At 40.4% G+C, this 27498-nt stretch overlaps 1 protein-coding gene across 3 annotated transcripts; it reads left to right on the top strand.

Moving 5' to 3' along the window:
* Positions 1–6267: 6267 nt before the first annotated feature.
* On the top strand, positions 6268–24633 carry slc38a5b (solute carrier family 38 member 5b). 3 transcript variants are annotated; one of them, XM_014135281.2, is made up of 16 exons: positions 6268–6488; positions 13947–14105; positions 14853–14928; positions 15054–15169; positions 15935–16008; positions 16403–16495; positions 16865–16946; positions 17816–17898; positions 18151–18209; positions 19270–19398; positions 19661–19740; positions 21573–21673; positions 21791–21915; positions 22864–23008; positions 23232–23335; positions 23550–24633. In XM_014135281.2, the coding sequence occupies exons 2-16, from the start codon at positions 14047–14049 to the stop codon at positions 23652–23654; spliced, it is 1431 nt and encodes a 476-aa protein (XP_013990756.1). In that variant the 5' UTR covers positions 6268–6488; positions 13947–14046; the 3' UTR covers positions 23655–24633. The 3 variants fall into 3 exon arrangements, with proteins under 3 accessions (XP_013990756.1, XP_013990758.1, XP_013990757.1); XM_014135283.2 differs by having other exon boundaries at positions 6297–6488; positions 14863–14928; XM_014135282.2 differs by lacking the exon at positions 6268–6488 and adding an exon at positions 8855–9081.
* Positions 24634–27498: the final 2865 nt, after the last annotated feature.

Here is a 27498-nt window from a genome sequence, read left to right as displayed (position 1 = left end):
AGTATAGAGACAAAGTGGAGTTGCAGTTCAACGGCTCAGTCTGTTGTCCCCACATGCTTCAAGATGGCCACAATTGTTCCAGTACCCAAGAATGCAAAGGTAACTGAACTAACCTGTTGGGGATAGGGGGCAGTATTGACACGGCCGGATAAAAAACGTACCCGATTTAATCTGGTTACTACTCCTGCCCAGTAACTAGAATATGCATATAATTATTGGCTTTGGATAGAAAACACCCTAAAGTTTCTAAAACAGTTTGAATGGTGTCTGTGAGTATAACAGAACTCATATGGCAGGCAAAAACCTGAGAAGATTCTGAACAGGAAGTGGCCTGTCTGACAAGTTGTTGTTCATCTTGGCTCTTTTTATTGAAGACTGAGGATCTTTGCTGTAACGTGACACTTCCTACGGCTCCCATAGGCTCTCAGAACCCGGGAAAAAGCTGAATGATATCGAGGCAGCCCCAGGCTGAAACACATTATCGCGTTTGGATAGTGGCCGGTCAGAGTACTCTGAGACTCATGTTTTTATTTTCTCTCTCTTTGTACGTATACACGCTTTCCCGGTCTGAATATTATCGCTTTTTTATGAGAAAAATGGCATAAAAATGTATTTTAAACAGCGGTTGACATGCTTCGAAGTACGGTAATGGAATATTTAGAAATGTTTTGTCACGAAATGCGCCGTGCTCGTCACCCTTATTTACCCTTTCGGATAGTGTCTTGAACGCACGAACAAAACGCCGCTATTTGGATATAACAATGGATTATTTGGGACCAAACCAACATTTGTTATTGAAGTAGAAGTCCTGGGAGTGCATTCTGACGAAGAACAGCAAAGGTAATAACATTTTTCTTATAGTAAATCTGACTTTGGTGAGTGCTAAACTTGCTGGGTGTCTAAATAGCTAGCCCTGTGATGCCGGGCTATCTACTGAGAATATTGCAAAATGTGCTTTCACCGAAAAGCTATTTTAAAATCGGACATAGCGAGTGCATAGAGGAGTTCTGTATCTATAATTCTTAAAATAATGTTTATGTTTTTTGTGAACGTTTATCGTGAGTAAGTTAGTAAATTCACCATCAGTGTTCGGTGGGAATGCTAGTCACATGCTAGTCACATGCTAATGTAAAAAGCTGGTTTTTGATATAAATATGAACTTGATTGAACAAAACATGCATGTATTGTATAACATAATGTCCTAGGGTTGTCATCTGATGAAGATCATCAAAGGTTAGGTTAGTGCTGCATTTAGCTGTGGTTTGGTTTTATGTGACATTATATGCTAGCTTGAAAAATGGGTGTCTGATTATTTCTGCTGACATAATCTAATGTTTTGCTTTCGTTGTAAAGACTTTTTGAAATCGGACAGTGTGGTTAGATTAACGAGAGTCTTGTCTTTAAAATGGTGTAAAATAGTCAAATGAAAAATTGAAGTTTTTGCATTTTTGAGGTATTTGAATATCGCGCCACGGGATTACACTGGCTGTTGAGTAGGTGGGACGCAAGCGTCCCACCTAGCCCAGAGAGGCTAAATGGCTATCGCTCCGTAGCCCTCACTTCTGTCTTCATGAAGTGCTTTGAGAGACAAGTCAAGGATCATATCACCTCCATCTTACCTGTCAGCCTAGACCCACTTCAATTTCCTTACAACCCCAATAGGTCTACAGACGATGCAATCTCCATCACACTGCCCACTGCCCTATCCCATCTGGACAAGAGGAATACCTATGTAAGAATGCTGTTCAATGAATACAGCTCAGCATTCAACACCATAGTACCCTCAAAGCTCATCATTAAGCTTGAGGCCCTGGGTCTCAACCCCGCTCTGTGCAATTGGGTCCTGGACTTCCTGCTGGACCGCCCCCAGGTGGTGAAGGTAGGAAACAACCACTCCACTTCGCTGATCCTCAACACTGGGGCCCCACAAGGGTGCGTGCTCAACTCCCTCCTGTACTCCCTGTTTACCCATGACTGAGTGGCCATGCAAGCCTCCAACTCAATCATCAAGTTGCAGACGACACAACAGTAGTAGGCTTGATTACCAACAACTACGAGACAGCCTACTGGGAGGAGGTGATGGCTCTTGGAGTGTGGTGTCAGGAAAATAACCTCTCACTCAACATCAACAAAACAAAGGAGATGATCGTGAAACAGCAAAGGTAGCACCCCCCTATCCACATCGATGGGACAGCAGTGGAGAAGGTGGACATTTTTAAGTTCTTGCGTACATATCACTGACAAACTGAAATGGTCCACCCACACATACAGTGTGGAGAAGAAGGCGCAGCAGTGCCTCTTCAACCTCAGGAGGCTGAAGAAATTTGGCTTGTCACCTAAAACCCTCACAAACTTTTACAGACTCACAATTGAGAGCATCCTGTCGGGCTGTATCACCGCCTGGTACGGCAACTGCACCGCCCACAACCGCAGGGCTCTCCAGAGGGTGGTGCGGTCTGCACAGCACATCACCGGGGGCAAACTACCTGCCCTCCAGGACACCTACAGTACCCAATGTCACAGGAAGGCCAAAAAGATCATGAAGGACAACAACCACCTAAGCTACTGCCTGTTAACCCCGTTACCATCCAGAAGGCGAGGTCAGTACAGGTGCATCAAAGCTGGGAAAGAGAGACTGAAAAACAGCTTCTATCTCAAGGCCATCAGACTGTTAAACAGCCATCACTAGCACAAAGAGGCTGCTGCCTACATACAGACTTGTAGAATCATTGGCCGCTTTAATAAATTGAACACTAGTCACTTTAATAATGCCACTTTATTAATGTTTACATATCTTGCATTACTCATCTCATATGTATATATTGTATTCTATACTATCTATTGCATCTTGGCCTATGCCGCTCTGTCATTGCTCATCCATATATTTATATTTATATATTCTTATTCCATTCCTTTACTTAGATTTGTGTGTATTAGTTATCTGTTGCGGAGTTGTTAGATATTACATGTTAGATATTGCTGCACTGTCGGAACTAGAAGCACAAGCATTTTGCTACACTCGCAATAACATCTACTAACCAAGTGTATGTTACCAATTTGATTTGATTTAGTTATTCCCTCCATAAGGCAATCAAACAGGCAAAACGTCAGTACAGAGACAAAGGTCACAATTCAACGGCTCAGAAACGAGACGTATGTGGCAGGGTCAACAGACAATCACGGATTACAAAGGGAAAACCAGCCACGTTGCGGACACCGACGTCTTCCTCCCAGACAAGCTAAATACCTTTTTCGCACGCTTTGAGAATAACACAGTTCCACCGACGCGGCCCGCTCCCAAGGACTGCTCCGTGGCCGACGTGAGTAAGACATTTAAACGTGTTAACCCTCGCAAGGCTGCCGGCCCAGACGGCATCCCTAGGCACGTCCTCAGAGCATGCGCAGACCAGCTGGCTGGAGTGCTAACGGACACATTCAATCTCTCCCTATCCCATTCTGCTGTCTCCACTTGCTTCAAGATGTCCACCATTGTTCCTGTACCCAAGAAAGCAAAGGTAACTGAACTAAATTACTATAGACCCGTAACACACACTTCTGTCATCATGAAGTGCTTTGAGAGGCTAGTTAAGGATCATATCATCTCTATCTTACCTGACACCCTAGACCCACTCCAATTTGCATACTGCCCAAACAGATCCACAGATGATGCAATCTCTATTGCACTCCACACTGCCCTTTCCCACGTGGACAAAAGGAACACCTACGTGAGAATGCTATTCATTGACTACAGCTCAGCGTTCCACACCATAGTGTCCTCAAAGCTTATCACAAAGCTAAGGACCCTGCAACTAAACACCTCCTTCTGCAACTGGATTCTGGACTTCCTGACGGGCCGCCCCCATGTGGTAAGGGTAGGTAATAACACATCTGCCACACTGATCCTCAACACAGGGGCCCCTCAGGGGTGCGTGCTCAGTCCCTTCCTCTACTCCCTGTTCACCCATGACTACATGGCCAAGCATGACTACAACACCATCATTAAGTTTGCCGACGACACAACAGTGGTAGGCCTGATCATCGACAAGGATGAGACAGCTTATAGGGAGGAGGTCAGAGACCTGGCGGTGTGGTGCCAGGATAACAGCCTCTTCCTCAACGTGATCAAGACAAAGGAGATGATTGTGGACTACAGAAAAAGGAGGACCGAGCACACCCCCAGTCTCACGAGGGTGTAGTGGAGCAGGTTGAGAGCTTCAAGTTCCTTGGTGTCCAAATCACCAACAAACTATCATGGTCCATACACACCAAGACAGTCGTGAAGAGGGCACGACAATGCCTATTCCCCCTCAGGAGACTGAATAGATCTGGCATGGGTCCTCAGATCCTCAAAAAGTTCTATAGCTGCACCATAGAGAGCATCCTGACTGGTTGCATCACCGCCTGGTATGGCAAATGCTCGGCCTCTGACCGCAAGGCACTACAGAGGGTAGTGCGTACGGCCCAGTACATCACTGGGGCCAAGCTTCCTGCCATCCAGAACCTCTATACCAGGCGATGTCAGAGGAAGGCTCGAAAAATTGCCAAAGACTCCAGCCACCTTAGTCATAAACTGTTCTTTCCTCTACTGCACGGCAAGCGGTACCGGAGCCCCAAGTCTAGGTCCAAAAGGCTTCTTAACAGCTTCTAGCCCCAAGCCATAAGACTCCTGAACAGCTAATCAAATGGCACCCGTACTATGTGCATTGTCCACACCCCCCATTTTTACACTGCTGCTACTCTCTGTTTATTATCCATGCATAGTCACTTTAACTCTACCTACATGTACATATTACCTCAATTATCTCGACTAACCGGTGCCCTTGCACATTGACTCTGTGTTATTTTATTGTTGCTCCTTAATTATCAGTTATTTTTCGTATTTGTTTAATAGATTTTTATTTGGTCTATTTATTTTTTATTTCAGTTTATTTTAGTAAATACTTTCTTAACACTTTTTTTCTTATTCGAAGTCCAGGACCCAGTTGCATAGGGAGGAGTTCAGTCCCAGGGCTGTGAGCTTTGTGGTGAGCTTAGAGGGCACTACGGTATTGAAGGTCAAGCTGCATTTGAAGAAACAGCATCCTCACATATGCATTCCTTTTGTCCAGGTGGGTGAGGGCAGTGTGCAGTGCAATGGTGATTGCGTCATCCGTTGATCTGTCAGACGAATTAGAGTGGGTCGAGTGTGTCTGGAAGGGAGGTGGTGAGGCTTTGAAGCCACCTGTCGGCCATATTGGCACTCCCCAGTTGGAGCAGTCCTCCATAGGAATGAATGGAATTCTACACTATTTAAATTAAATGTTTCAAGGACAAAATTACATGTATTTTTGTTGTTGTAGTGGGGACCGTAACATTAGTATTCTCTAAAACAAATACTTTAAGGAAAATGTTTTATATATGTTTTATGTTTAGCTCACATAATATCATTTAAAAGTATGGATTAAGGTGTGCGTAATATAATAAATGTGTCAAAAAACGAATGTAGACATTAATAAATGTATTTCTATAGCTTCCAAAATCTTTTTTTAGAATGGAGGTCTGCCAATATGGTGCCCCTGTCAGTCATCCGGGATTTATACACATCATTGGGTGTGACCACAAATTATTTATATATTTTTTTTCTTCTGATTGTTCAGAGTGTGCTACAGCACCCTCATCACCCCTAAACAGTTATAAACAGTGTATTTTTTTTCTTCAGCAAATCTCAGATGTTATAGGTCCTACATTTTATATACATTTTTTAATGCAGAGATTTCTAGTAACAAACACATTTACAAAAGTCACTATCCCTGATTCATCAGAATCAGAATGACAACCATGGGAGTACTTTCCTTTTCTGCCATCTGGTGTTTGGATGCAGCTTTGTCTTAACGACTCTATTGAGTTTAAAACGTTTGACTGCTTTCAGCAGTTCTGAGTTGAGCTTCATGTAGCCTTGGGGTTTACCTTTCCTTTCGACTGTATTTCATAAGGGGGCCTGATGTAACTCATACCACTGGGCCGGACTCTAAAGCAACCAGAGGTTGATCACCTCACCATATTTATTTCCAATGTTGCCAGTTTTTTTTGGAAAAGGGGGGCATGTAAGAATGAAGTATGCTGATAGGACAACAAGTCAATGGGTCTAGTGTATCTGAGTGTGCCTCTTCCAAATGTGATAGATTCCCAATGGAGCAATTGTTGCGAGAAAAGGCCCCTGACCGCCTGCTTTTGACAGCAGCAAAGTAGTGAGCATGTGTGACATCATAAGAAACTTGAGACCATCATTTTGAACAACCCTCCCTTTTAGTGCCTTTTCCTCTATATGTGCTCGCCCCCTAACCCTCTCCCTTACTCTTAGCAGACACTCTGCTCTTTCTTCTTGGCTATAAACTCAGGCCAATTACAATTGGGCAAAACAACACCGTGGCCAAGAAAACATCTCTTCTTCTCAGGACACAGTTCACTAACTCTCTGTCTTTGAAACTCTACGTTCTCTGCATTTGAAGGTAATAGAACATTCCTTTATTCTGCTCTATGTATTGCATTGCCACGTGGGGGTCATAGCAGGAACTTGACAAGAAGGGTAAAATACCATTGAAATTCCACTGGTGGACATCGGTAGGGATTGTTGTGAGGTAGCATTGTGGAATTTGTCATTGTCAGTGAGATAGCATTGTGAGGTAGCATTGTGTAATTTGTCATTGTCAGTGAGGTAGCATTGTGAGGTAGCATAGTGGAACTTGTCATTGTCAGTAGTACGACATGATTTGATTTCCACAACATTATTTGAATAATTCAGTTTTATGATTCAGTTTTTTCCTGAGCAGTGTCATGTATGTGGATATATATATATATATGAATTGTTGGAACACTGGTCTGAATAAGTCAATTCAGAAAGGTCAAAGACAGACACAGTGTGATAAGTAGTGAGCTCACAGGAGTAACTGCACCAACTGACAAACAGATTCAGTGGCCACTGTCTCCTTTGTGTGACTGACAATGTATTTAGGGAATTACGCAGAACAGCATGTTTTATAGTTAAGTGTAATGATTGATTAATATTTTTCTGGTCTGACTGTTTTTTAATGTGAATCAAACCCACCACTCATGGATCCTGAACTCATTCTTTGTCTGTAAATGCGAAAGTCTCGGACCGAAATGTCACAGTTTGTGTGGATCTGTAATAAACTCTATTTTTATAATTGAGTGTCTACTGGACTCTAGTGTCCAATGGAATGCCTTCTACTTCAGTTGTTAGCCAGCAGATCCAACCCACTTCCTTACAGCTGCACTGGGGTCTGACAGCATTCCTGTGTATAATAAGACAACACGGAGCCCGGGGCGAAGTATGGCTCGGAAAAGGTACTTTAATCAAGGGATGACAAATGTGTTGTACTCTGATTTTGTCCCATTATCCCAACTGTTACACCAAGAAGATTGAACATTTTGAAGTAAACTGCTGTTTTCGTCAGCTCCTTTGAACAACAAAGGAGCTGATTAGCTAACACAAACATTCCAAAATGGTTGCTTTGGCTTCTGCTACCGACCCTAGTGCAACTATAAGCAAGCGGGTTAACTGGCTACTTCAGTTGTTTGAGCAAGAAACCAATTTTTTCACTTTGTCTAATAAATGCAAGAATCAGTTGATCCTACCATTAGAGAACATAATTTATAGCTCTTCCTCAAATTATATTTACATAATCTGCATAGCAACCTCTTAATCAGCCAATAGAAAGCAAGACAAAAATGGAAGGTTATTGCGTAATATGTAATGTATACACCCCTCTATTGCACAGAAAAGATGGGGTCAGAAGGTGTTTTATGTGCTGTTCTCTGCTGTGCCTAATACTTTCCCTTTTTTTCTTCAGGCATATTTGTTTCTCTCACTCACTCAGCAACTAAGCATTGGAAACATATAAATAGCTGAATACTAGCTTCAGTAATACAGGGAAGTTGCAATGTCATTCCACCATTTCAAACTACCGTCACATGGTGGTACATATTTGTGGTTCTTCTGTGGGCCGAAAGCACGATTCAACAGGCTTTGGTTGATGGTTGATGGATCTCCCACTATTAACTTTTTCTTCCCATTACAGATTAAGCTGTGTTTTCTGATGGCAGTCAATAATCCATCATATAAGAAACCTAGCTTGTTTGGCTTTTTAGCTAAATATTAAAACAGACATTTTATCAGAAACACCGCTTTCATTTTAGACCTTTTTAACCTGAGATCATCCTTCTTCACTGAGAGAGGATTTCCTGGCTGTATTGGTTGCCGACCACTGTGGCTGGAAAAGCACTCAACTTCCTAAAACATCCAACATAAACATCAGAAAAGACTACATTTCAACGAAAGAGCATTGCAATGTAGATAATGTGTTTAGAAATAGATAATGTGTGTTTGTGTGCGTGCGTGTGTGTGCATGGGTCACCAGTGCATTTATGTGTGTGTTTGTTTGTAGTAGCGGTGATGGTTAGGTGTTGATTTTTTTGGGAAACATATTGTGTTGGTGTGAAGAGAGAACACAGTCGAAAGGCATTCTGGAGTTTGATTCCCAAGACGCAATGCAAGAATGTGCATGCCCGACCCTTTCTTGCCAGGGGCTCTTCATGTATTAGAATAAAGATTTTAGCTGAAGAGGGAGCAACTTAGCGAGGAGAAAAATCACACATGTAACGTAGCAATGTAGAAATGTGAAAAGGAAGAGAGACAGAGAAAGGAATGTTGGTGGAATGGGTGTGGGAACTGCAGACACCTACCCCCCCCCACACACACACACACACACACACACACAGACTTTCAATATTTTGAGCATTAAAGATTTATGGAAAATAAATAGTTAAGTGGTATTACTAAATAAACTGTAACTGAAAACTCCCACTCTCCCTTTATCTCCTCTTCTCTATTGTTCTCTTTATCTCTTGCTACACTCACTCTTTCCGAAGGGCTTCAACTGGGTGCTGAGAAGGTTAAGTAAATAATATATAGACGGACTGACTGACTGACTCACTAGAGAGTGTGGATAGATTGTTACCTGAATCGGATCTTAGTACATTAGAGGGAGATACTTCACTGAAAAATGAACTGTTTTTAAAGGGGTAAGTTGTTCATAAAATCTGTATGGTAAAGGTTAAGAGCTACATTATCTGCATTAGCATAACCAGTTCTCTCAGGGGAGGTGTGTGTAAGGAGTTTTTGATTTATTAGGATCCCCATTAGCCGACGCCAATGGCGACAGCTAGTCTAAAGAACACGACCTCTTCTGGTCTAATGTCTATGAGTTCAGAATGAAAAATGTGTTGGGGGTTTAGTAGATTCATTAAAGACCAAGTGCAGTCAAAAACTAGATTTTCCTGTGTTTTATATATATTTCCACACTATGAGGTTGGAATAATACTGTGAAATTGTGAAAATTATGATAAAGCTCTTTAGTCTAAGAGCTGTTTGAAATCAGAGCTTTTTTGAAGTCTGAAATCTCAGCCTGTTTTTGTGGCATGTAGTTTTGGCCTGCTTACTTAATAGACCAATAAGAAAGAGAGTTCCAAACCTCTCTGCCATTAACAGCCAGTTTTCAGTTTACCCCTCCCCACTCCCAGACAGTCCTAGCAAAATTCTTTCTTGAGAAATTGCTCTTTGCGAAGAAGCTATTTTTGTTAATTTTTGACAATTTTGATTAAAACCAATTACATTAAGGTGCTTAATTGTTACCCAGAAATGATTTAACATTTAGATAAAAACAGATGCATTGGACCTTTAGAAAATAAGGGTGACATTCTGCGGCAGACATAAAATGTATGTTTGTGAGTTCTTTTTTCCATTGAACTGGTGTGATTTCACATATGGCTTTTCTAAATGTTGGTGTCCTTTCCATCAAGGTTTAGGCTCTGCAAATATATTCAACTTTTTTCTTAATCCTTATCTAAATGTAATAGCACAGTAATAGTTATATCAAGACCTTGACGTTCTTTTCTCACACATTTCCTCGCAATACATTATTTCCTGAATTATGGTTTGGCATCGCTGTCGATAGAACACATGAGACACAGGCTCCCACAAATCTCACTGGCCTTCAAACCGAGCTGCTACATGATATTTCTATTACAAACTGCATAACCAAACCAATCACAAATCTGTAGCAAGTATTTTATTTTGTGTGTAGTATGATATGTGCGGGATTACATTGTTGTATATGTTATATAGGTAACATTTATCACTTTACATTTGGCTGATGATGAAAGTTGTTGGGTATTATTGATATAGAAACTAGAGTTGCCCCATAGGACATCATTGGAGTACAATTTACCCATATCAAAGGGTAACACTTTATTTGGATAGTTCATTTGTAGATGCTCTACAGACTATCAGTAACATTTCAACTAACTAGCTACTAAACCTTATCCCTATCCCTAACCTTAACTCTTATCCTAACCTTAACCCTTACCTTAACCCTAGCCCTAGCTGTAACTCTAACCTTAACCCTTACCCTAACCCTTATTCTAATCCTAACCCTAACCGTAACCTTAACAGGTTTCTTATCAACAGTTGCTTATCAACAGATAGTTTGTTGATAGTATGACCATCTGTAGAGCATCTACAGATGGACTATCCGGACTATCCAAATAAAGTGTGATCTGAGTATGTGTCATCAGATGTCACATTCTGACAAATCATCCAATCATATCCAATAATCATGTGTCTCTCAGAAAAAGTCTAATACGTGTTAGGGAACCCGCTACCTGAGTCACGTTTGAAAAGCGCATGATGTGTCATGTGATGTCAGAGTGGTCGAACCTTATCAAACTCACAGTTGACATGATAGGTTACAAGGCTGAGGTCTCTAGCAACTGGTGGGGAGTTGCAGCGAGTAAAAACCTGGATTTACTCCAAACTGCATCTTTGGACCCAGTGAGCCACGTATCCATCCCAGGGTTTAAGAAAAACTTCTGGCGTGCATTTAAATGTGAATTCCAACATCCCGCATCACTTGTACTAGAAAACACATCTTTCCTCTAGAGGGTCATTGGGTTCAGCAGTGCAACACAGTTTCTTAAAGTTGCAAGAAGCAGTAATGTTTTCTATGGTAAAGGTCAAACAGAAAAGCTTACTTTCAAAAGCAGCAACTATGATATATGGCTGCTTTTATCCAAGATACTGTATGTTGGTTGTACTTTCATGCCATAATAAAATAGACAAAAATGTTGTGTGGGGGTAACAAAGAACATTAGTCATGAGTTAAGCATAGGCCTACACGTTGAAAGTTCAGACATACTTGGATATTTTCTTTGGCTAGTCAGACCATGTTTTTGAATGAAAATACTATTGTCTGTAATACAGCACACTGAGAACAAAAGTAGCCTAGCTATAAGATAACAAAATACAGCATTGCCTTGTCAGTGGGCAAACACAACTGACAAGGCTTGATAAAGGGACACATGCCTTATCCTGTTGTACTCAGTGCCTTCAGAAAGTATTCACACCCCTTTAAGTTTTTCCACATTTTGTTGTGTTACAATTAGGGATTAAAATTGATTCAATTTACATTTTTTTGTCAACGATCCACACAAAATTATATTTTACTTTTTTTTTTAATGGAAAATAAAACACAAATATATTTTGATTAGATAAGTATTCATCCCCCTAAGTCAATACATGTTAGAATCCCCTTTGACAGCGATTACAGCTGTGAGTCTTTCTGGGTAAGTCTCTTAGAGCTTTGCAAATTTGGATGGTCTAATATTTGCCCATAATTTTTTAAAGAATTCTTCAAGCTCTATCAAGTTGGTTGTTGATCATTGCTAGACAGTCATTTTCAAGTCCTGCCATAGATTTTCAGGCTGATTTAAATCAAAACTGTAACTAGGCCACTCATGTATATTTGGCATTGCATTTTAGGTTAATGTCCTGCTCAAAGGTGGATTTGACTCCCAGTGTTTGTTGGAAAGCAGACTGAACCAGGTTTTCCTCTAGGACTTTGCCTCTATTCTTTTTCTTTTTGTCCAAAAAAACTCCCTATTCCTTGCCGATGGCAAGCATGCCCATAACATAATGCACCATGCTTGAAAATATGAAGAGTGGTACTCAGTGATGTGTTGTGTTTGCCCCAAACATAATGCTTTGTATTCAGACAAAAAGTACATTTCTTTGTCACATTCTTAGCAGTTTTACTTTAGTTCCTTATTGCAAATAGGATGCATGTTTTGGATATTTATATTCTGTACCGGCTTCCTTCTTTTCACTCTGTCATTTAGGTTAGTATTGTGGAGTAACTGCAGTGTTGTTGATCCATCCTCAGTTTTTTCTTATTACAGCTATTTAACTCTGTAACTGGTTTAAAATCACCAATGGTCTCATGGTGAAATCCCTGAGCTGTTTCCTTCCTCTCTGACAACCGAGTTAGGAAGGACGCCTGTATCTTTGTAGTGACTGGGTGTATTGATACACCATCCAAAGTGTCATTTATATCTTCACCATGCTCAAAGGGATATTCAATGTCTGCTTTTTTTTTTACGCATCTACCAATAGTTGCTCTTCTTTGCGAGGCATTGGAAAACCTCACTGGTCTTTGCTGTTGAATCTGTGCTTGAAATGTACTGCTCGACTAAGTGACCTTACAGATAATTGTATGTGTGGGGTAAAGAGATGGGTTAGTCATTAAAAAATAATGTTAAACACAATTATTGCACACAGAGTTAGTCCATGCAACTTATTATTTGACTTGTTAAGCACATTTTTACTCCTGAAGTTATTTAGGCTTGCAATAACAAAGGGGTTGAATACTTATTGACTCAAGACATTTCAGCTTTTCATTTTTTATTAATTTGTAACAAAACAAAAAAATTAAAAACATAATTCCACGTTGACATTATGGGGTGTATAGATGAGTGACACAACATCTACATTTAAGCCATTTGAAATGTAGGCTGTAACACAACAAAATGTGGATAAAGTCAAGGGGTGTGAATACTTTCTTAAGGCACTGTAATTCTTGTGTCAATGTATCAGAAGGCGTTATGTAAGCAGCCTCATATAACTCTATTTGTTCAGCAAATTGTGACATTTCTTGTTTGCCAGTTTCGTCTGTAATGACGTCAAATCCCAGCTGGCACACCAGTTGGCATAGGGCTGGTAGGTATCTTACACTTTAGCAACACTGCAGTGTAGATGTACAAGAGTGAAATCCTTAACCAATACCAGGGATCCCTTAAATAGAGATTCCTACCTCAATGGCACTCACCTGGATAAATAAAATATTGATAAATAACAGAGTTAACAAAGTTTGTGTTCACAACAAAGTCTGTGATGGCAACACAGTGCTTCCAGGTTTAGTTTATATCAGATTTACATCCCTTTTCTGGGAAACGTGAGTTGATTGAAACAAAAAAAGAACTGGCCCTAACAGTCTGTACTTCATTTTGTAATGGAGGAAAGTGTTACATCAATTTTGAGTTGTATGCAGAAGGACTTCAAGGTAGATCTGCCAAGTAAACCAAACCCTACTGAAAGAGTAATGGTAACAGCCCACTTTTCCAAATCCTGTTGTGTCAGAAACATTGAGCAAGGGGATTTGATTTCACCTGTTTACAGTATGGTTGTCCTCATTCAAATGCTATTGACAGGACTTATATTGGAAGGAATTCTATTGGAAGGAATTCAAAAGTAGCCAGGAGTCTCATTACTGGCAATGCAACCTGAGCCGTCAAATGAAATGACACATGCAGGGAGAGAGTGGTGCTATGGATTTCTCTGGTGGGAAGCAGACATGTGGTCCCATAGTGAAAGACAACTTGACAACTCCCACAGTTACCCTAGAGTCTAGGCTTCACTTTGCAACGTGCAAATTTCCCAAACCATTTTCAATGTATGTCAAACCTGACTGTTTACATTTTTCAATCTATCATCTGGAATGACATCCAAAAGATAAGTTGTTCATTTAGCTAAGGTGCATCTTTTTCTCTTTTTTCAGATTGGAACTTTAGCCTCCTTGTGAATCCTTCAATGTTTTCCTCCAGTCAGTGAAGAACCATAAGTCACACCCAGCCCTCTTTGTATCAGCAAAAAACAATATGGAACTCCAAAAACTATCAAATGGTCACCACCATGGCTTCGTCCCTTTGGAAAATGGGTATGTGTCCTCTTTGACTGCACATATTGCTACCTGGCATGCATGATATTATCATTCTGCCAGTTGTGTGCATGATAGTATTTTGATTTCAAAAAGGCCGCCAAGATTCCACAAATTCCAAGGATATTTGTGTTTGTTTTCTGACAGACAAGACTATTACCACCCTATATTTGTCACTGTTTGTGTAGATGAATTGTCTACAGTCTAGTTTGACATGGTCTTGTGGTGGTTGTCAACTAATGCAAATTCAACAACAAAAAACATTTCACCATGACATTGGATTTAGGTTAAAAGTTGGGAGAAAAAAAGACGACATTTTCCACGTTGATTCAACATCATCACATTGATTTATTTTATTGAAATAACGTGGAAACAATGTTCATTCAACTAGTTTTTTGCCCTGTTTTTTTTTAGCACAGAAATGTATTGTTATGTTTGTTCGGCTATTTTGAGCAGATTAAACAAGTTAAATGAAATCCACTGTCATTATGGTTTTGCAGAAAATGTATCATATTTCTGTTGAAAACCTGGAAAAATACCAGTGAAAACATGCTTTTTGTAAACACTAGTTTACCTCAGATGCATTTTAAACATTTAAATGGATACAGTACTCTTTCATGGACAGCATTTTCAAGCACACAATGGATTATAATTTATACTTTGCTTGGCTGAAGTTGGACATTGAAGAAATTGAGTGTTGTTTAACCGTATAGTTTTTATATTTCCTTGGTTTGATTGACTTCATAGTATCCCGCAGGCGGAAGAGGAAGAGGAGATGTTACCACATAAGAGTGATGGGACCAAGAAGCCCCAGTTTACAGATGTGAGTATGAAGAACTATGGCAACAGCTTTGGAGCTGGCAGTCATCCTTTTTATGCTGAGATGTCATGAAATGGCATCATGAGGAGTTATAACAACGGACATTCATGTCTTTGTGTCCTTGGCAGTTTGAGGGGAAAACCTCTTTCGGAATGTCCGTCTTTAACCTCAGTAATGCCATAATGGGGAGTGGAATTCTAGGACTGTCGTATGCCATGTCAAACACAGGCGTCATTCTCTTTATGTAAGTACAGCAACACATGATGTCCCTATGTGATTCCTTGATGTGACAACAGACAAATTAGTACACACACCCCCAACAAGTTAAATATTACACAGCTCTTGGCAAGACAACATTTTTGGGGGAAGGATTATTTGTCTTGTTTTTTGTTGTTGTCAAAAGGTCACAGATCCTCCCAATATGGTTTGATACACACTGTTACTGCACAACACATAGCAACAATGTTACCAAAACACTACAGTGGAATCCTGACAAAAATGATATGAAAAAGTAGTCAATCTGATGTTTAACATTTACGGTTCTCAAATGGTTAAAAGAACAGTGGCGAAGAGTGGTGTGTGTTGGTGTGTCCATATGTCATTTATATGGTGAGATTTGAGACACATTGGACTCCTAAATCAGATTTCAGGAGTTAAATATAGCAAAGAGTTGGCTAATGAATCGTAGCTTGGGTGTGAGTGAGCACACCACAGATATGGCTCCCCAGCATTCTTTGCACTTTGGGTTGCTCACATTCACGTCAGGTCCAGTCAGAAGTCAAGAATTGTTTAAATGTTTATGAATAAATAATTTGTGCATTGTGCCAATCAATTTGCTGTCACAGGAGGGCAGTCTATTCTTGTAGAGTTTACTTTGTTTGTTTGATGCATCTGTGAAGCGGTGGGCTGACCATGGGATTCATTATTTTAACATTGGCTGAATCCACATGAAATTAATTATGTTGTTTACCTTTCCAAAATCTCTAAGTCAGTTGTTTGTGCTCTGCAGAATCCTATTGACATGTATCGCCTGTCTGTCCAGCTACTCGGTTCACCTCCTGCTTAAGAGTGCTGGAGTTGTGGGTGAGTATGTGTTACTAAGGATCACCCTTAGGAATCAAAGACAAATTGAAAGCTGAATCACAAAGTTTATCATAACAAGGTGAGAAAAGTGAACTGACTTTTCTGTCAACAAACTTTCCCTCTGCATTTGGACCATTGAGAAACCTGTGATTTTACCCCTCCACAAATGCCTGACAGAAATGACAGCTTTTTTTTATAGACAAACCTAAAGTAGGGATCCACCATATGAACCAAGCTGTCTGTAAATTGGTAGTTGTTGGTTCGCTGGTGTCACATATACAAAAATGTATGCACTCACTGTTACTTTAGATAAAAGTGTCTTCTAATGTCATGGCATATAGATCCTGTCCCATGTCTACTCTTTAACAGACTAATGTCTTGTTTGTCTGTTCAGGTATTCGTGCGTATGAACAGCTGGGCTTCCGGGCTTTTGGACACCCAGGAAAAATAGCAGCGGGTGTCATTATAACCTTTCACAACATTGGTGGTAAGTACCTAGGAGGAGGAATTGGGTCATTGAGTTTGATTGAATAGGACCCTCTGTCCATAAAAGTGCAAAAACATTTTGCCCCTCTAATACAGTAATATATTCACCCACTGGCACTAACACATAGTATCTGTTTTGAAGAGAACCACATGGGTAAATATAAATGCACTCATGGCTTCACTGCACTCATGGATTTCATGGCTCATAAAAGTTTTAGTGGTTCATGACAGAAAGTTTTCCTCCAATGTTTGTGTGATATTGCTAAGCCTTTTTAGGCAGACTAAAATACAGGTAAAATGGGCAGGGTGTGTCTGTGTTTCTTATGATAATAGAAGTTAACAACTCTGAAATATGTTTAACCCCCTCCAGCAATGTCCAGTTACCTCTTCATTGTGAAGTATGAGTTACCTCTGGTCATTCAAGCCTTTCTGGGCTTGTCATCAAACACTGGGTAAGTGGAGCAGCACCTTTCCACACCTTTCAGTGTAGCAAACTAACATGAGGACTATTGTCTTCGGCACACTTACTGATGTATGTTTAAGGCCAGGAGTTTTTCTTGACAACGTTACTTGTCCACGAAAACACTGCTCCTGTGTGGCGCAGCGGTCTAAGGCACTGCATCTGAGTGCTTGAGGCGTCACTACAGACACCCTGGTTCGATTCCAGGCTGTATCACAACCAGCCATGATTGGGAGTCCCATAGGGCGGCACACAATTGGCCCAGCGTCGTCCGGGTTTGGCCGGTGTAGGCCGTCATTGTAATTAAACATTTGTTCTTAACTGACTTGCCTAGTTAAATAAATAAAATTAGTAAAAAATATTTAGGGGGTGTAACATGCAACAAGCTAGCTGTTAAAATCCCCATAAGCCCAGATCACTCTTTCCTGATTGATCCCTCTCTGGAACCAATCAGATCTAAACTCCTATAGTTAGGACTGGACTTTCACCCCCATCCAATCTTTATTATCTGTCCATTGTACCATCCTCATTCCTCTTCACTGCCAACCCAAACTAGTCAACCCTCCCAATACTTGGTGCTAAAACCCAGGATTGGCTAATGCATTATATATGGACCCAGCAAAATATGCCGCACCTTACGATCCCTATGCCTACCCCCAGGTCTCCAGTGCTTACCCCCAGGTCCCTAAACTGTGTTAGCCATCCCACCAGAACCACAAGCCATTTTTACCTAACATTGCATCAATTGCCCCTAAACAATATGTTTCCTAGTATAGTCTACATTGCATGCCATAATGAACCTAGAAGTAATTAACTTTTGTGTCTGGCTATGTTTTGGTTTTTGCTTATGTTTTAAATTAGAGATTGGTTCCTGAATGGGAATTACCTCATCATCATCGTCAGTGTATGCGTCATCCTCCCACTTGCCCTGATGAGACAACTGGGTATGTGACTGACCTCATAATGACCTTTGACTTTTCCTCATGGCTGCTAATGACCTCACTGGCTGTCAATCTTTCAGTCAGCACCTCTTTATTCATAAAACCAAGCATTTGAATGACTATAGACTCTGCTCTGTTAAGGATATATTTTAGGCCAGGAGCAGACGTGTTCTGGAAACCAAACATTGTCAGCTGGGATGTGGGATGGTTGTTGTTGTTTTTGTTGTAGTAACAATCCTTGGTTGCATCTTGCAGGGTATTTGGGTTACACCAGTGGCTTCTCCCTCACCTGCATGGTCTTTTTCCTTTCCTCGGTGAGTGACTATCTGATGACATCTGATGATGGATGTCTATACTGTATTATATTACAATATATATTATACAAGCAATCATACATTTCAATATTATATTCTGATGTGGCATATGCTTTTCACCTCCTGATGATTGGACTTCCATTGTCCATGCTCTGTTTTTAGTGATTATTTACCATTGTTAATGTGTTAAATGTGTTAACAGCTTAGGGCATGAGTCATGACTAAAGACTGTGGTACTGATGTGCCCTCGACAATTTATGAGGAGATATTTATATCTTGTGCCACTCTACCTCACATGACATTTCATGTTAGCTCCTGTTTTGTATACTCACAGCCAGCCAGGCCTTGTTGTACAATGGTGAAATTAGCTAAGAACATGGATACGTTAACTTTCTGAAATGGGTTATTGTCTGATTATGTTGACATACAAAGAAAAGGGGATGGGGCAACATCATAAATTAACCACATTTGGCCAAATTATTATTTTAATATTGTAATATGTTAAAACTATAGTTAAAATGTTTGAAACTGTTCAATGTTGCTTGAATACTTGAGCACAATCCTAGATTACACTACTGTGCATGGTGTTGATACAATTCTGGGCATTGCTTTTAAAATGCCTTACTGCAGAAAGGTACATTGTTATCGTGACAAATTCTATCGTTGACCTTGATCAATTAGCAAAAGCAGAATGATGAATGAGGCTTTGGACAGGAATTCACAAGTTAACTAGAGATATGTCTAGGGCTCCCGAGTGGCGCAGCGATCTAAGGCACTGCATCTTAGTGCTGAAGGCGTCACTACAGACCCTGGTTCGATTCCAGGCTGTATCACAAACGGCCGTGATTGGGAGTCCCATAGGGCGGCACACATTGTAAATAAGGATTTTTTCTTAACTGACTTGCCTAGGTAAATAAAGGTTATAAAAAATAAATAAAAATGTGATCATGGTTGTCAGCTATAGAGGATTGATATGTTTCTGCTGACATCTCACCACTCTCTCTCTCCTCTCTACCTCTCGCTTCTCTCTCTCTCTCTCTTTCTCTCTCTCTCGCTCAAGGTCATATACAAGAAATTCAACATCCCCTGCCCCCTGGTGCCAAATGGCAGCAATCACACAACAATTATCAACACCACTATGGAAGAGGAGGGACAGTGTGAAGGCAAAATGTTCACCATTAACCAGGAGGTTAAAATATATGTTTTAGTGTTTATTCCACATCACCTGTGCTCTTACTGTGCTTCAATACAACCACATAAAGTTAGGAGCTATTTGCAGTTGGAGCACATGTCATTCAATATGCTAATGACTTTGTGCATCCATGCACATATCATGTTACAGCCAGTGCAACTGGTTGTCCATGTGTATTGAAGCAGAGCGTCTTGTGAGTTTACTCAAACACTCCTTGTGCAATGCTGCTAATTTAACTTATCCTTTATATGGTTTCCAGACGGCGTATACCATCCCCATCTTGGCGTTCGCCTTTGTTTGTCACCCCGAGGTGCTTCCCATTTACACTGAACTCAAAAAGTAAGTTCACAAAACAATATGAACCCCCAATTTGTTCCCTTCACACATCACCATGTTGATATGACAACCTTTACCATTCTTTACCGATACTAATTTGCAGTACAACACATACAGTTGAAGTCGGAAGTTTACATACACTTAGATTGGAGTCATTAAAACTCGTTTTTCAACCACTCCACAAATTTCTTGTTAACAAACTATAGTTTTAGCAAGTCGGTTAGGACATCTACTTTGTGCATGACACAAGTAATTTTCCCAACAATTGTTTACAGACAGATTATTTGACTTATAATTCACTGTATCACAATTCCAGTGAGGCAGAAACTTGCATACACTATGTTGACTGTGCCTTTAAACAGCTTGGAAAATTCCAGAAAATAATGTCATGGCTTTAGAAGCTTCTGATAGGCTAATTGACATAATTCGAGTCAATTGGAGGTGTACCTGTGGATGTATTTCAACGCCTACCTTCAAACTCAGTGCCTCTTTGCTTGACATCATGGGAAAATCAAAAGAAATCAGCCATGACCTCAGAAGAAAAATGGTAGACCTCCACAAGTCTGGTTCATCCTTGGGAGCAATTTCCAAATGCCTGAAGGTACAACGTTCATCTGTACAAACAATAGTACGGAAGTATAAACACTATGGGACCACGCAGCCATCATACCGCTCAGGAAGGAGATGCATTCTGTCTCCTAGAGATGAACGTACGTTGGTGCGAAAAGTGCAGATCAATCCCAGAACAACAGCAAAGGACCTTGTGAAGATGCTGGAGGAAACCGGTACAAAAGTATCTATATCCACAGTAAAACACGTCCTATATCGACATAACCTGAAAGGCCGCTCAGCAAGGAAGAAGCCACTGCTCCAAAACCGCCATAAAAAAAGCCAGACTACGGTTTGCAACTGCACATGGGGACAAAGATCGTACTTTTTGGAGAAATGTCCTCTTGGAGGAAAAAGGGGGAGGCGTGCAAGTCGAAGAACACCATCCCAACCCGTGAAGCACGGGGGTGGAAGCATCATGTAGTGGGGGGTGCTTTGCTGCAGGAGGGACTGGTGCACTTCACAAAATAGATGGTCTCATGAGAAAGGAAAATGATGTGGATATATTGAAGCAACGTCTCAAGACATCAGTCAGGAAGTTAAAGCTTTGTCGCAAATGGGTCTTCCAAATGGACAATGACCCCAAGCATACTTCCAAAGTTGTGGCAAAATGGCTTAAGGACAACAAAGTTAAGGTATTGGAGTGGCCATCACAAAGCCCTGACCTCAATCCCATAGAAAATGTGTAGGCAGAACTGAAAAAGTGTGTGCAAGCAAGGAGGCCTACAAACCTGACTCAGTTACACCAGCTCTGTCAGGAGGAATGGGCCAAAATTCACCCAACTTATTGTGGGAAGCTTGTTGAAGGCTACCCGAAACGTTTGACCCAAGTTAAACAATTTAAAGGCAAAGCTACCAAATACTAATTGAGTGTATGTAAACTTCTGACCCACTGGGAATGTGATGAAAGAAATAAAAGCTGAAATAAATAATTCACACTACTATTATTCTGACATTTCACATTCTTATAATAAGTGGTGATCCTAACTGACCTAAGACAGGGTATTTTTACTAGGATTAAATGTTAGGAATTGTGAAACATTTAAACTCAGTTTATTTGGCTAAGGTGTATGTAAACTTCCGACTTCAACTGTACACATGTACCTACACCTGTTGGCTTTTGATTAAGTCAAGGGACATTTTTAATATAATAAATGTAACATTAGTAGTGTAATCCCTCTACCTCATTAATAGACAAAAAAAACCTGCTTTCTTTTCCACCAAAGCGCAACCAAGAGGCGCATGCAGGGTATTGCCAATGTGTCCATCATGGGCATGTTCGTCATGTACCTCCTCACTGCCATCTTTGGTTACCTCACCTTCTACGGTAAGACCAGGGCTTCAAGACAGCTTTAGTCGTATTCACGCTACAGAAAAAAATATGGATTTCAGAATTTCAAAAGATACTCAGTTTGTGTCTGTGTGCATATATATATTTATGTAGTGAACACGGAATCTGAGCTCCTGCACACCTACAGCAAAGTGGACCCTCTGGACACCCTGATCCTGTGTGTGCGTGTGGCCGTGCTGGTGGCAGTCACCCTTACTGTCCCCGTGGTCCTCTTTCCTGTAAGAGCCTCCTCTCATTAGCTCTAATTACGTACTCTAATTCAGTGGTTCCTGAACTGGGAACCACCCTGGGGGTTCTGCGCTAAGATCTCCTTTTTTTCTAAATAAATATTGCTAGCAACAACAGATGAAACAAATTTGGCTAATGGGTCTGTGAAACAAGTTTAGAGGGTGCAATACAATACAATACACTGCAATATTATTAATCTACAATATAGGCTACCCTTAGATGCACAATGGGGCCTGGGAGGCTCACAGGGATCCACAGTACTCCATCAATGATCCAGTTTTCAACTCAAGTTTCTTGTATTTCGTAAAATTGTCATTTTGAACATAAATGCACTGTAGTTTAAGCTTTAAAACTGCAAAATTGTCTCTCTGCCCCATGGGACAATATGTGTAGAATTGCAGGAAATGACCTTGAAAACTCCTCCGTTTTCTCTCCGATGCGAAGAGGGGTGCCTTTAAAATGTTATTTCCCAGGGCCCGAGGTTGGTTATTTTTATCGCACTCGAAAGTCGGAGTTGTGTTCTGATTTTAAGAGGGTCCCTGATGAATTTGCTATCACAAAAGAGGTCCCCGGCCCCAAAAAGTTTGGGAACCCCTGCTATTATTACTGTATTTCTAAGGACGCTTCCAATGGTTTGCATTTTAAATATTGTTTGCATTTCAAAACCAACATAGCCTAGATACTGTATATATCAATTTCTCTCTAAATGTTAAGCTACTGTGTCATGCTTAGAATAACTGATGCTAGCTTGTACAGTACATCCTATACTCTCTGTTTAACCCAGAGTTGGTATTGGTAGGAAAGTGTATGGAATGTAATTTCATCAATTGGGTCTTTAGTTTAGTTTGATTGACTTTAAACATACCTCATAACTGACACTCGACAGCCATGTTGCAAGTTTCACTGTAGATACTCCCCTGAGTCCTCTTTCTCTCCAGATTCGCAGAGCCATTCTCCAGCTCCTGTTCCCAGAGAAACCCTTCCATTGGGCACGCCACATCACCATCGCCCTGTGTCTCCTCTTCGTGGTCAACGTTCTTGTAATCATTGTGCCCAATATCCGAGACATCTTTGGCATCATTGGTGAGACTCTGGAAAAAAAGCACTCATATGCTCATGAGTATAGGCTACAACAGTTCTTGCCATCCAGCCTTAGATGCTTTTTCTCTACATACTCACCAATCAACCTGACATGCCATGTCTCATCATCACCCTTAACACTACAGGAAGGACAGTTTACAATACATATGCCTCATACAAGAGTACCTACCAGTGGACTAACTCATTGTCTCATTTGGCTGTCCAGGGGCCACCACTGCACCTAGTCTGATCTTCATCCTCCCAGGATTATTCTACCTCCGCATTGTTCCCACCGAACAAGAACCAATGAAGTCAAGACCAAAGATCACGGTAGGTTTTCACATGACATTCATTTTCCTGCCATTGTCTAGACATGTTTGTTAAAACTCTCCACACAATCCTCAGGTTTTCGGAGTGTTTGGGTGGTATCACAATGGGTTCTGGAAAGAACTTCCGAAACCCCGGTTTGTGTCAGGATTTTTCTTTTTTAAATGTTCATGACTGTAAGGTGAATTCCAACAACTCTTTCTCTGGCTGGTTTCAGGCTGCCTGTTTTACAGCCATGGGCTTCATCTTCATGTCTATGAGCCTGACGTTCATCATCATCGACTGGACGACCGGAGAGAAACGAGCTGGAGGTGGCCATTAGAGCACATCCGTTGACGTAGGGGTCCAAACGCCACACAGCAGCATGCCCTGTCGCCGTGCCACTTCTTGATCACGTCTGGATTGTGAGAAAGATCAAACACGGTCGAAAGGCTGGACCCACATCATCATGAGTCTTACCCATACCTGCGTCATGGTAAGACCGCTTACCCACCAATTCACATCAAAAGGACATGTACTCTTCCATGGAGGCTAGTCTTTGAGGAATCCAGTGATGTCACTTTCTTTGTGGAAGTTCTAGTCAGAGATGTCACCCAGGCAGTGTCAGAGGTGCTGATGAGGGTGTTGCCCATGGAAACCCCTAAACCACTACTTGCTGCGTGCGTCAAAATCCATTAAGCTAGTACCTCGAATGAAGAGCATCTGGTGTAAAACAAAAGTGACAGAGATAGAAGAAGATGGGAGGGGTTCATTTTCTCTATGCAAAGAGACTGGATCTCTTGAACTGTCGGGCTTCCCTCGCGACCCAACTGCCAAACAATTCACCCCACTGTTGTTTCTTGATCAAATATCAACAGTGGTTTAATCAACCAGCTTTAAGGAGAAGAGAAGAAAATGTTATTCTAAAATGGATTTACTTTTATGTCATTACACTATGCGTAGATTTGTTTATTGAAGGTAATTTCAGCTAAATTTCTTGAGGTACCGTAATTGACTGGTAGTGTACAGTTTTTCTCAGAAGCTGCAGACCATTTAAAAACAAAATGAGCCATGAATGATAAATCAATCACTTTTCAGCATGGTCTAACTATTTATATTTGACCATGTTGCTTGATGCCAAGTAATGTATTTACTCACCTTCTCCAGTTATCAAATCAAAGTTTATTGTTCACGTACACAGTTTTGCAGATGTTATCACAGGTTCAGTGAAATGCTTATGCTTCTAGCTCCAACTACGCAGCAATATCTAGCAGTACAATAACCAGAGGTGTGTGCCCTCTCAGATTTGTCCTGTTTAAAAATGTTTATTTTATTTTTTATTTTTTTTAATACTACCAGCCACTTAGCGATTTTATTATCTTAGCTAGACCATATAGGTTCCCCATGTCCTAAACTTATAACTAGCTAGTTAGATTAGCTAGCTTGTCTAAATAGCTTAACTGGTATGCCTGCTGGCAAGGTTGGTAGACTTAAAAAAAGCAAGCAATAACTCATTGTACTGAATAAGACTCACATTCCTTTCAATCTTTTACCCAGATATGCAGAGAAGCATATTTAGTTTCTTAAAAAAACAGCTCAAGAGGTATGCTTAGATATGCAGAAAAACATACACATTTTCCCCCACACAGAATTAAGCATAAACATTATGGTTGTAGATTGCAGGAAAAAAAGCTGTTTCAGCTGTTTAAAAAATGCTAAACATATCATAACGAGTAACATCAGAACGAGCAATGTCAGAGTCCGGAATATAAATAAATATACAGTGCCAGTCAAAAGTTTGGACACACCTCATTCAAGGTATTTTTTTTATTTTATTTTTTACAATTTTCTACATTGTAGAATAATAGTGAAGACATCAAAACTATGAAATAACACATATGGAATCATGTAGTAACCAAAAAAGTGTTAAACAAATCAAAATATATTTTAGATTTTAGAATCTTCAAAGCAGCCTTGGTGACAGCTTTGCACACTCTTGGCATAATCTCAACCAGCTTCACCTGGAAAGTTTTTTCAACAGTCTTGAAGGAGTTCCCACATATGCTGAGCACTGGATGGCTGCTTTTTCTTCACTCTGCGGTCCAACTCATCCCAAACCATCTCAATTGGGTTGAGGTTGGGTGATTGTGGAGGCCAGGTCATCTGATGCTCCATTCCATCACTCTCCTTCTTGGTCAAATATCCCTTACACAGCCTGGAGGTGTGTTTGGTCATTGTCCTGTTGAAAAACAGATGATAGTCCCACTAAGCACAAACCAGGTGGGATGGCGTATCACTGCAGAATGTTGTGGTAGCCATGCTGGTTAAGTGTGCCTTGAATTGTAAATAAATCACTGACAGTGTCACCAGCAATGCACCCACACCATCACACCTCCTCCTCCATGCTTCACGGTGGGAACCATCTACTCTGCGTCTCACAAAGACACGGCAGTTTGAACCGAAAATCTCACATTTGGATTCAACAGACCAAAGGACATATTTCCACCTGTCTAATGTCCATTTCTTGTGTTTCTTGGCCCAACCTAGTCTCTTCTTATTATTGATGTCCTTTAGTAGTGGTTTCTTTGCAGCAATTCGACCATGAAGCCCCGATTCTCATAATCTCATCTGAACAGTTGATGTTGAGATGTGTCTGTTACTTGAACTCTGTGAAGGATTTATTTGGGTTGCAATTTCTGAGGCTGGTAACTCTAATGAACTTATCCTCTACAGCAGAGGTAACTCTGGGTCTTCCTTTCCTGTGGCGGTCCTCATGAGAGCCAGTTTCATCAGAGTGCTTGATGGTTTTTGCACTTGAAGAAACTTTCAAAGTTCTTGAAATTTTCCACATTGACTGACCTTCATGTCTTAAGTAATGATAGACTGTAATTTCTCTTTGCTTATTTGAGCTGTTCTTGCTATAATATGGACTTTGTCTTTTAACAAATAGGGCTATCTTCTGTATACCACCCCTACCTTGTCACAACACAACTGATTGGCTCAAAAGCATTAAGAAGGAAAGAAATTCCACAAATTAACTTTTAACAAGGCACACCTGTTAATTGAAATGCATTCCAGTTGACTACCTCATGAATCTGGTTGAGAGAATGCCACGAGTGTGCAAAGCTGTCATCAAGGCAAAGGGTGGCTACTTTGAAGAATCTAAAATCTAAAATATATTTTGATTTGTTTAACACTTTTTTGGTTACTACATGATTCCATATGTGTTATTTCATAGTTTTTATGTCTTCGCTATTACAATGTAGAAAATAGTAAAAATAAAGAAAAACCCTGGAATGAGTAGGTGTGTCTGAACTTTTGACTGGTACTGTATATGTATGTAAATTGTGTGTAAAGACAGTATGGATAGTATATGAATAGAAAAAGTGTGTACAGCAGTAGCTATATATGATGAGCCATGACTAGAATACAGTATATACATATAAATTGTACATACATATACATATAAAGTGGGTAAACAGTATTTAAACATTATTAAAATGACCAGTGTTCAATGACTCTGTTTACATAGGGCAGCAGTCTTTAAGGTGCAGGAGCTCTGTATCTCTATAAGAATCCTTCTGCAGAATCAGTGTCTTCAATTTATTGCAAGTTTGGCTTTTAAATATGCTGGACAGTATGGTTTCAATTCGGTATCCATTTTCACCACAATATTCTGAACTATTAAATCACACATTTCTAAACACATCAAGAGATCAAAACAACTGGGAAATGAACCCAAAATACCTTGAACAATATAATTATCATATTTTCTTCATTTGTGACATTTTTTATGCTGGTGCTATTGAAATAGGTGGGTTGTTCCCACGAAAAGAGTGCCTTTTGCATCCCTTTGATATTTTAAGTTGAAATTATGCACCAATATTGAATTTTAAAAGCATGTTATATTACATGAAGTGCTTTTTAATATAGACCACATGGAGTGCCCTTTAATATAGACCACATGGAGTGCCCTTTAATATAGACCACATGGAGTGCCCTTTAATATAGACCACATGGAGTGCCCTTTAATATAGACCACATGAAGTGCTTTTTAATATAGACCACATGGAGTGCCCTTTAATATAGACCACATGAAGTGCTTTTTAATATAGACCACATGGAGTGCCCTTTAATATAGACCACATGAAGTGCTTTTTAATATAGACCACATGGAGTGCCCTTTA

The sequence above is a fragment of the Salmo salar genome, chromosome ssa13 (assembly GCF_905237065.1).
Source record: "Salmo salar chromosome ssa13, Ssal_v3.1, whole genome shotgun sequence".
NCBI lineage: Eukaryota > Metazoa > Chordata > Actinopteri > Salmoniformes > Salmonidae > Salmo > Salmo salar.
This window is presented reverse-complemented; position numbering and strand designations above follow the sequence as displayed.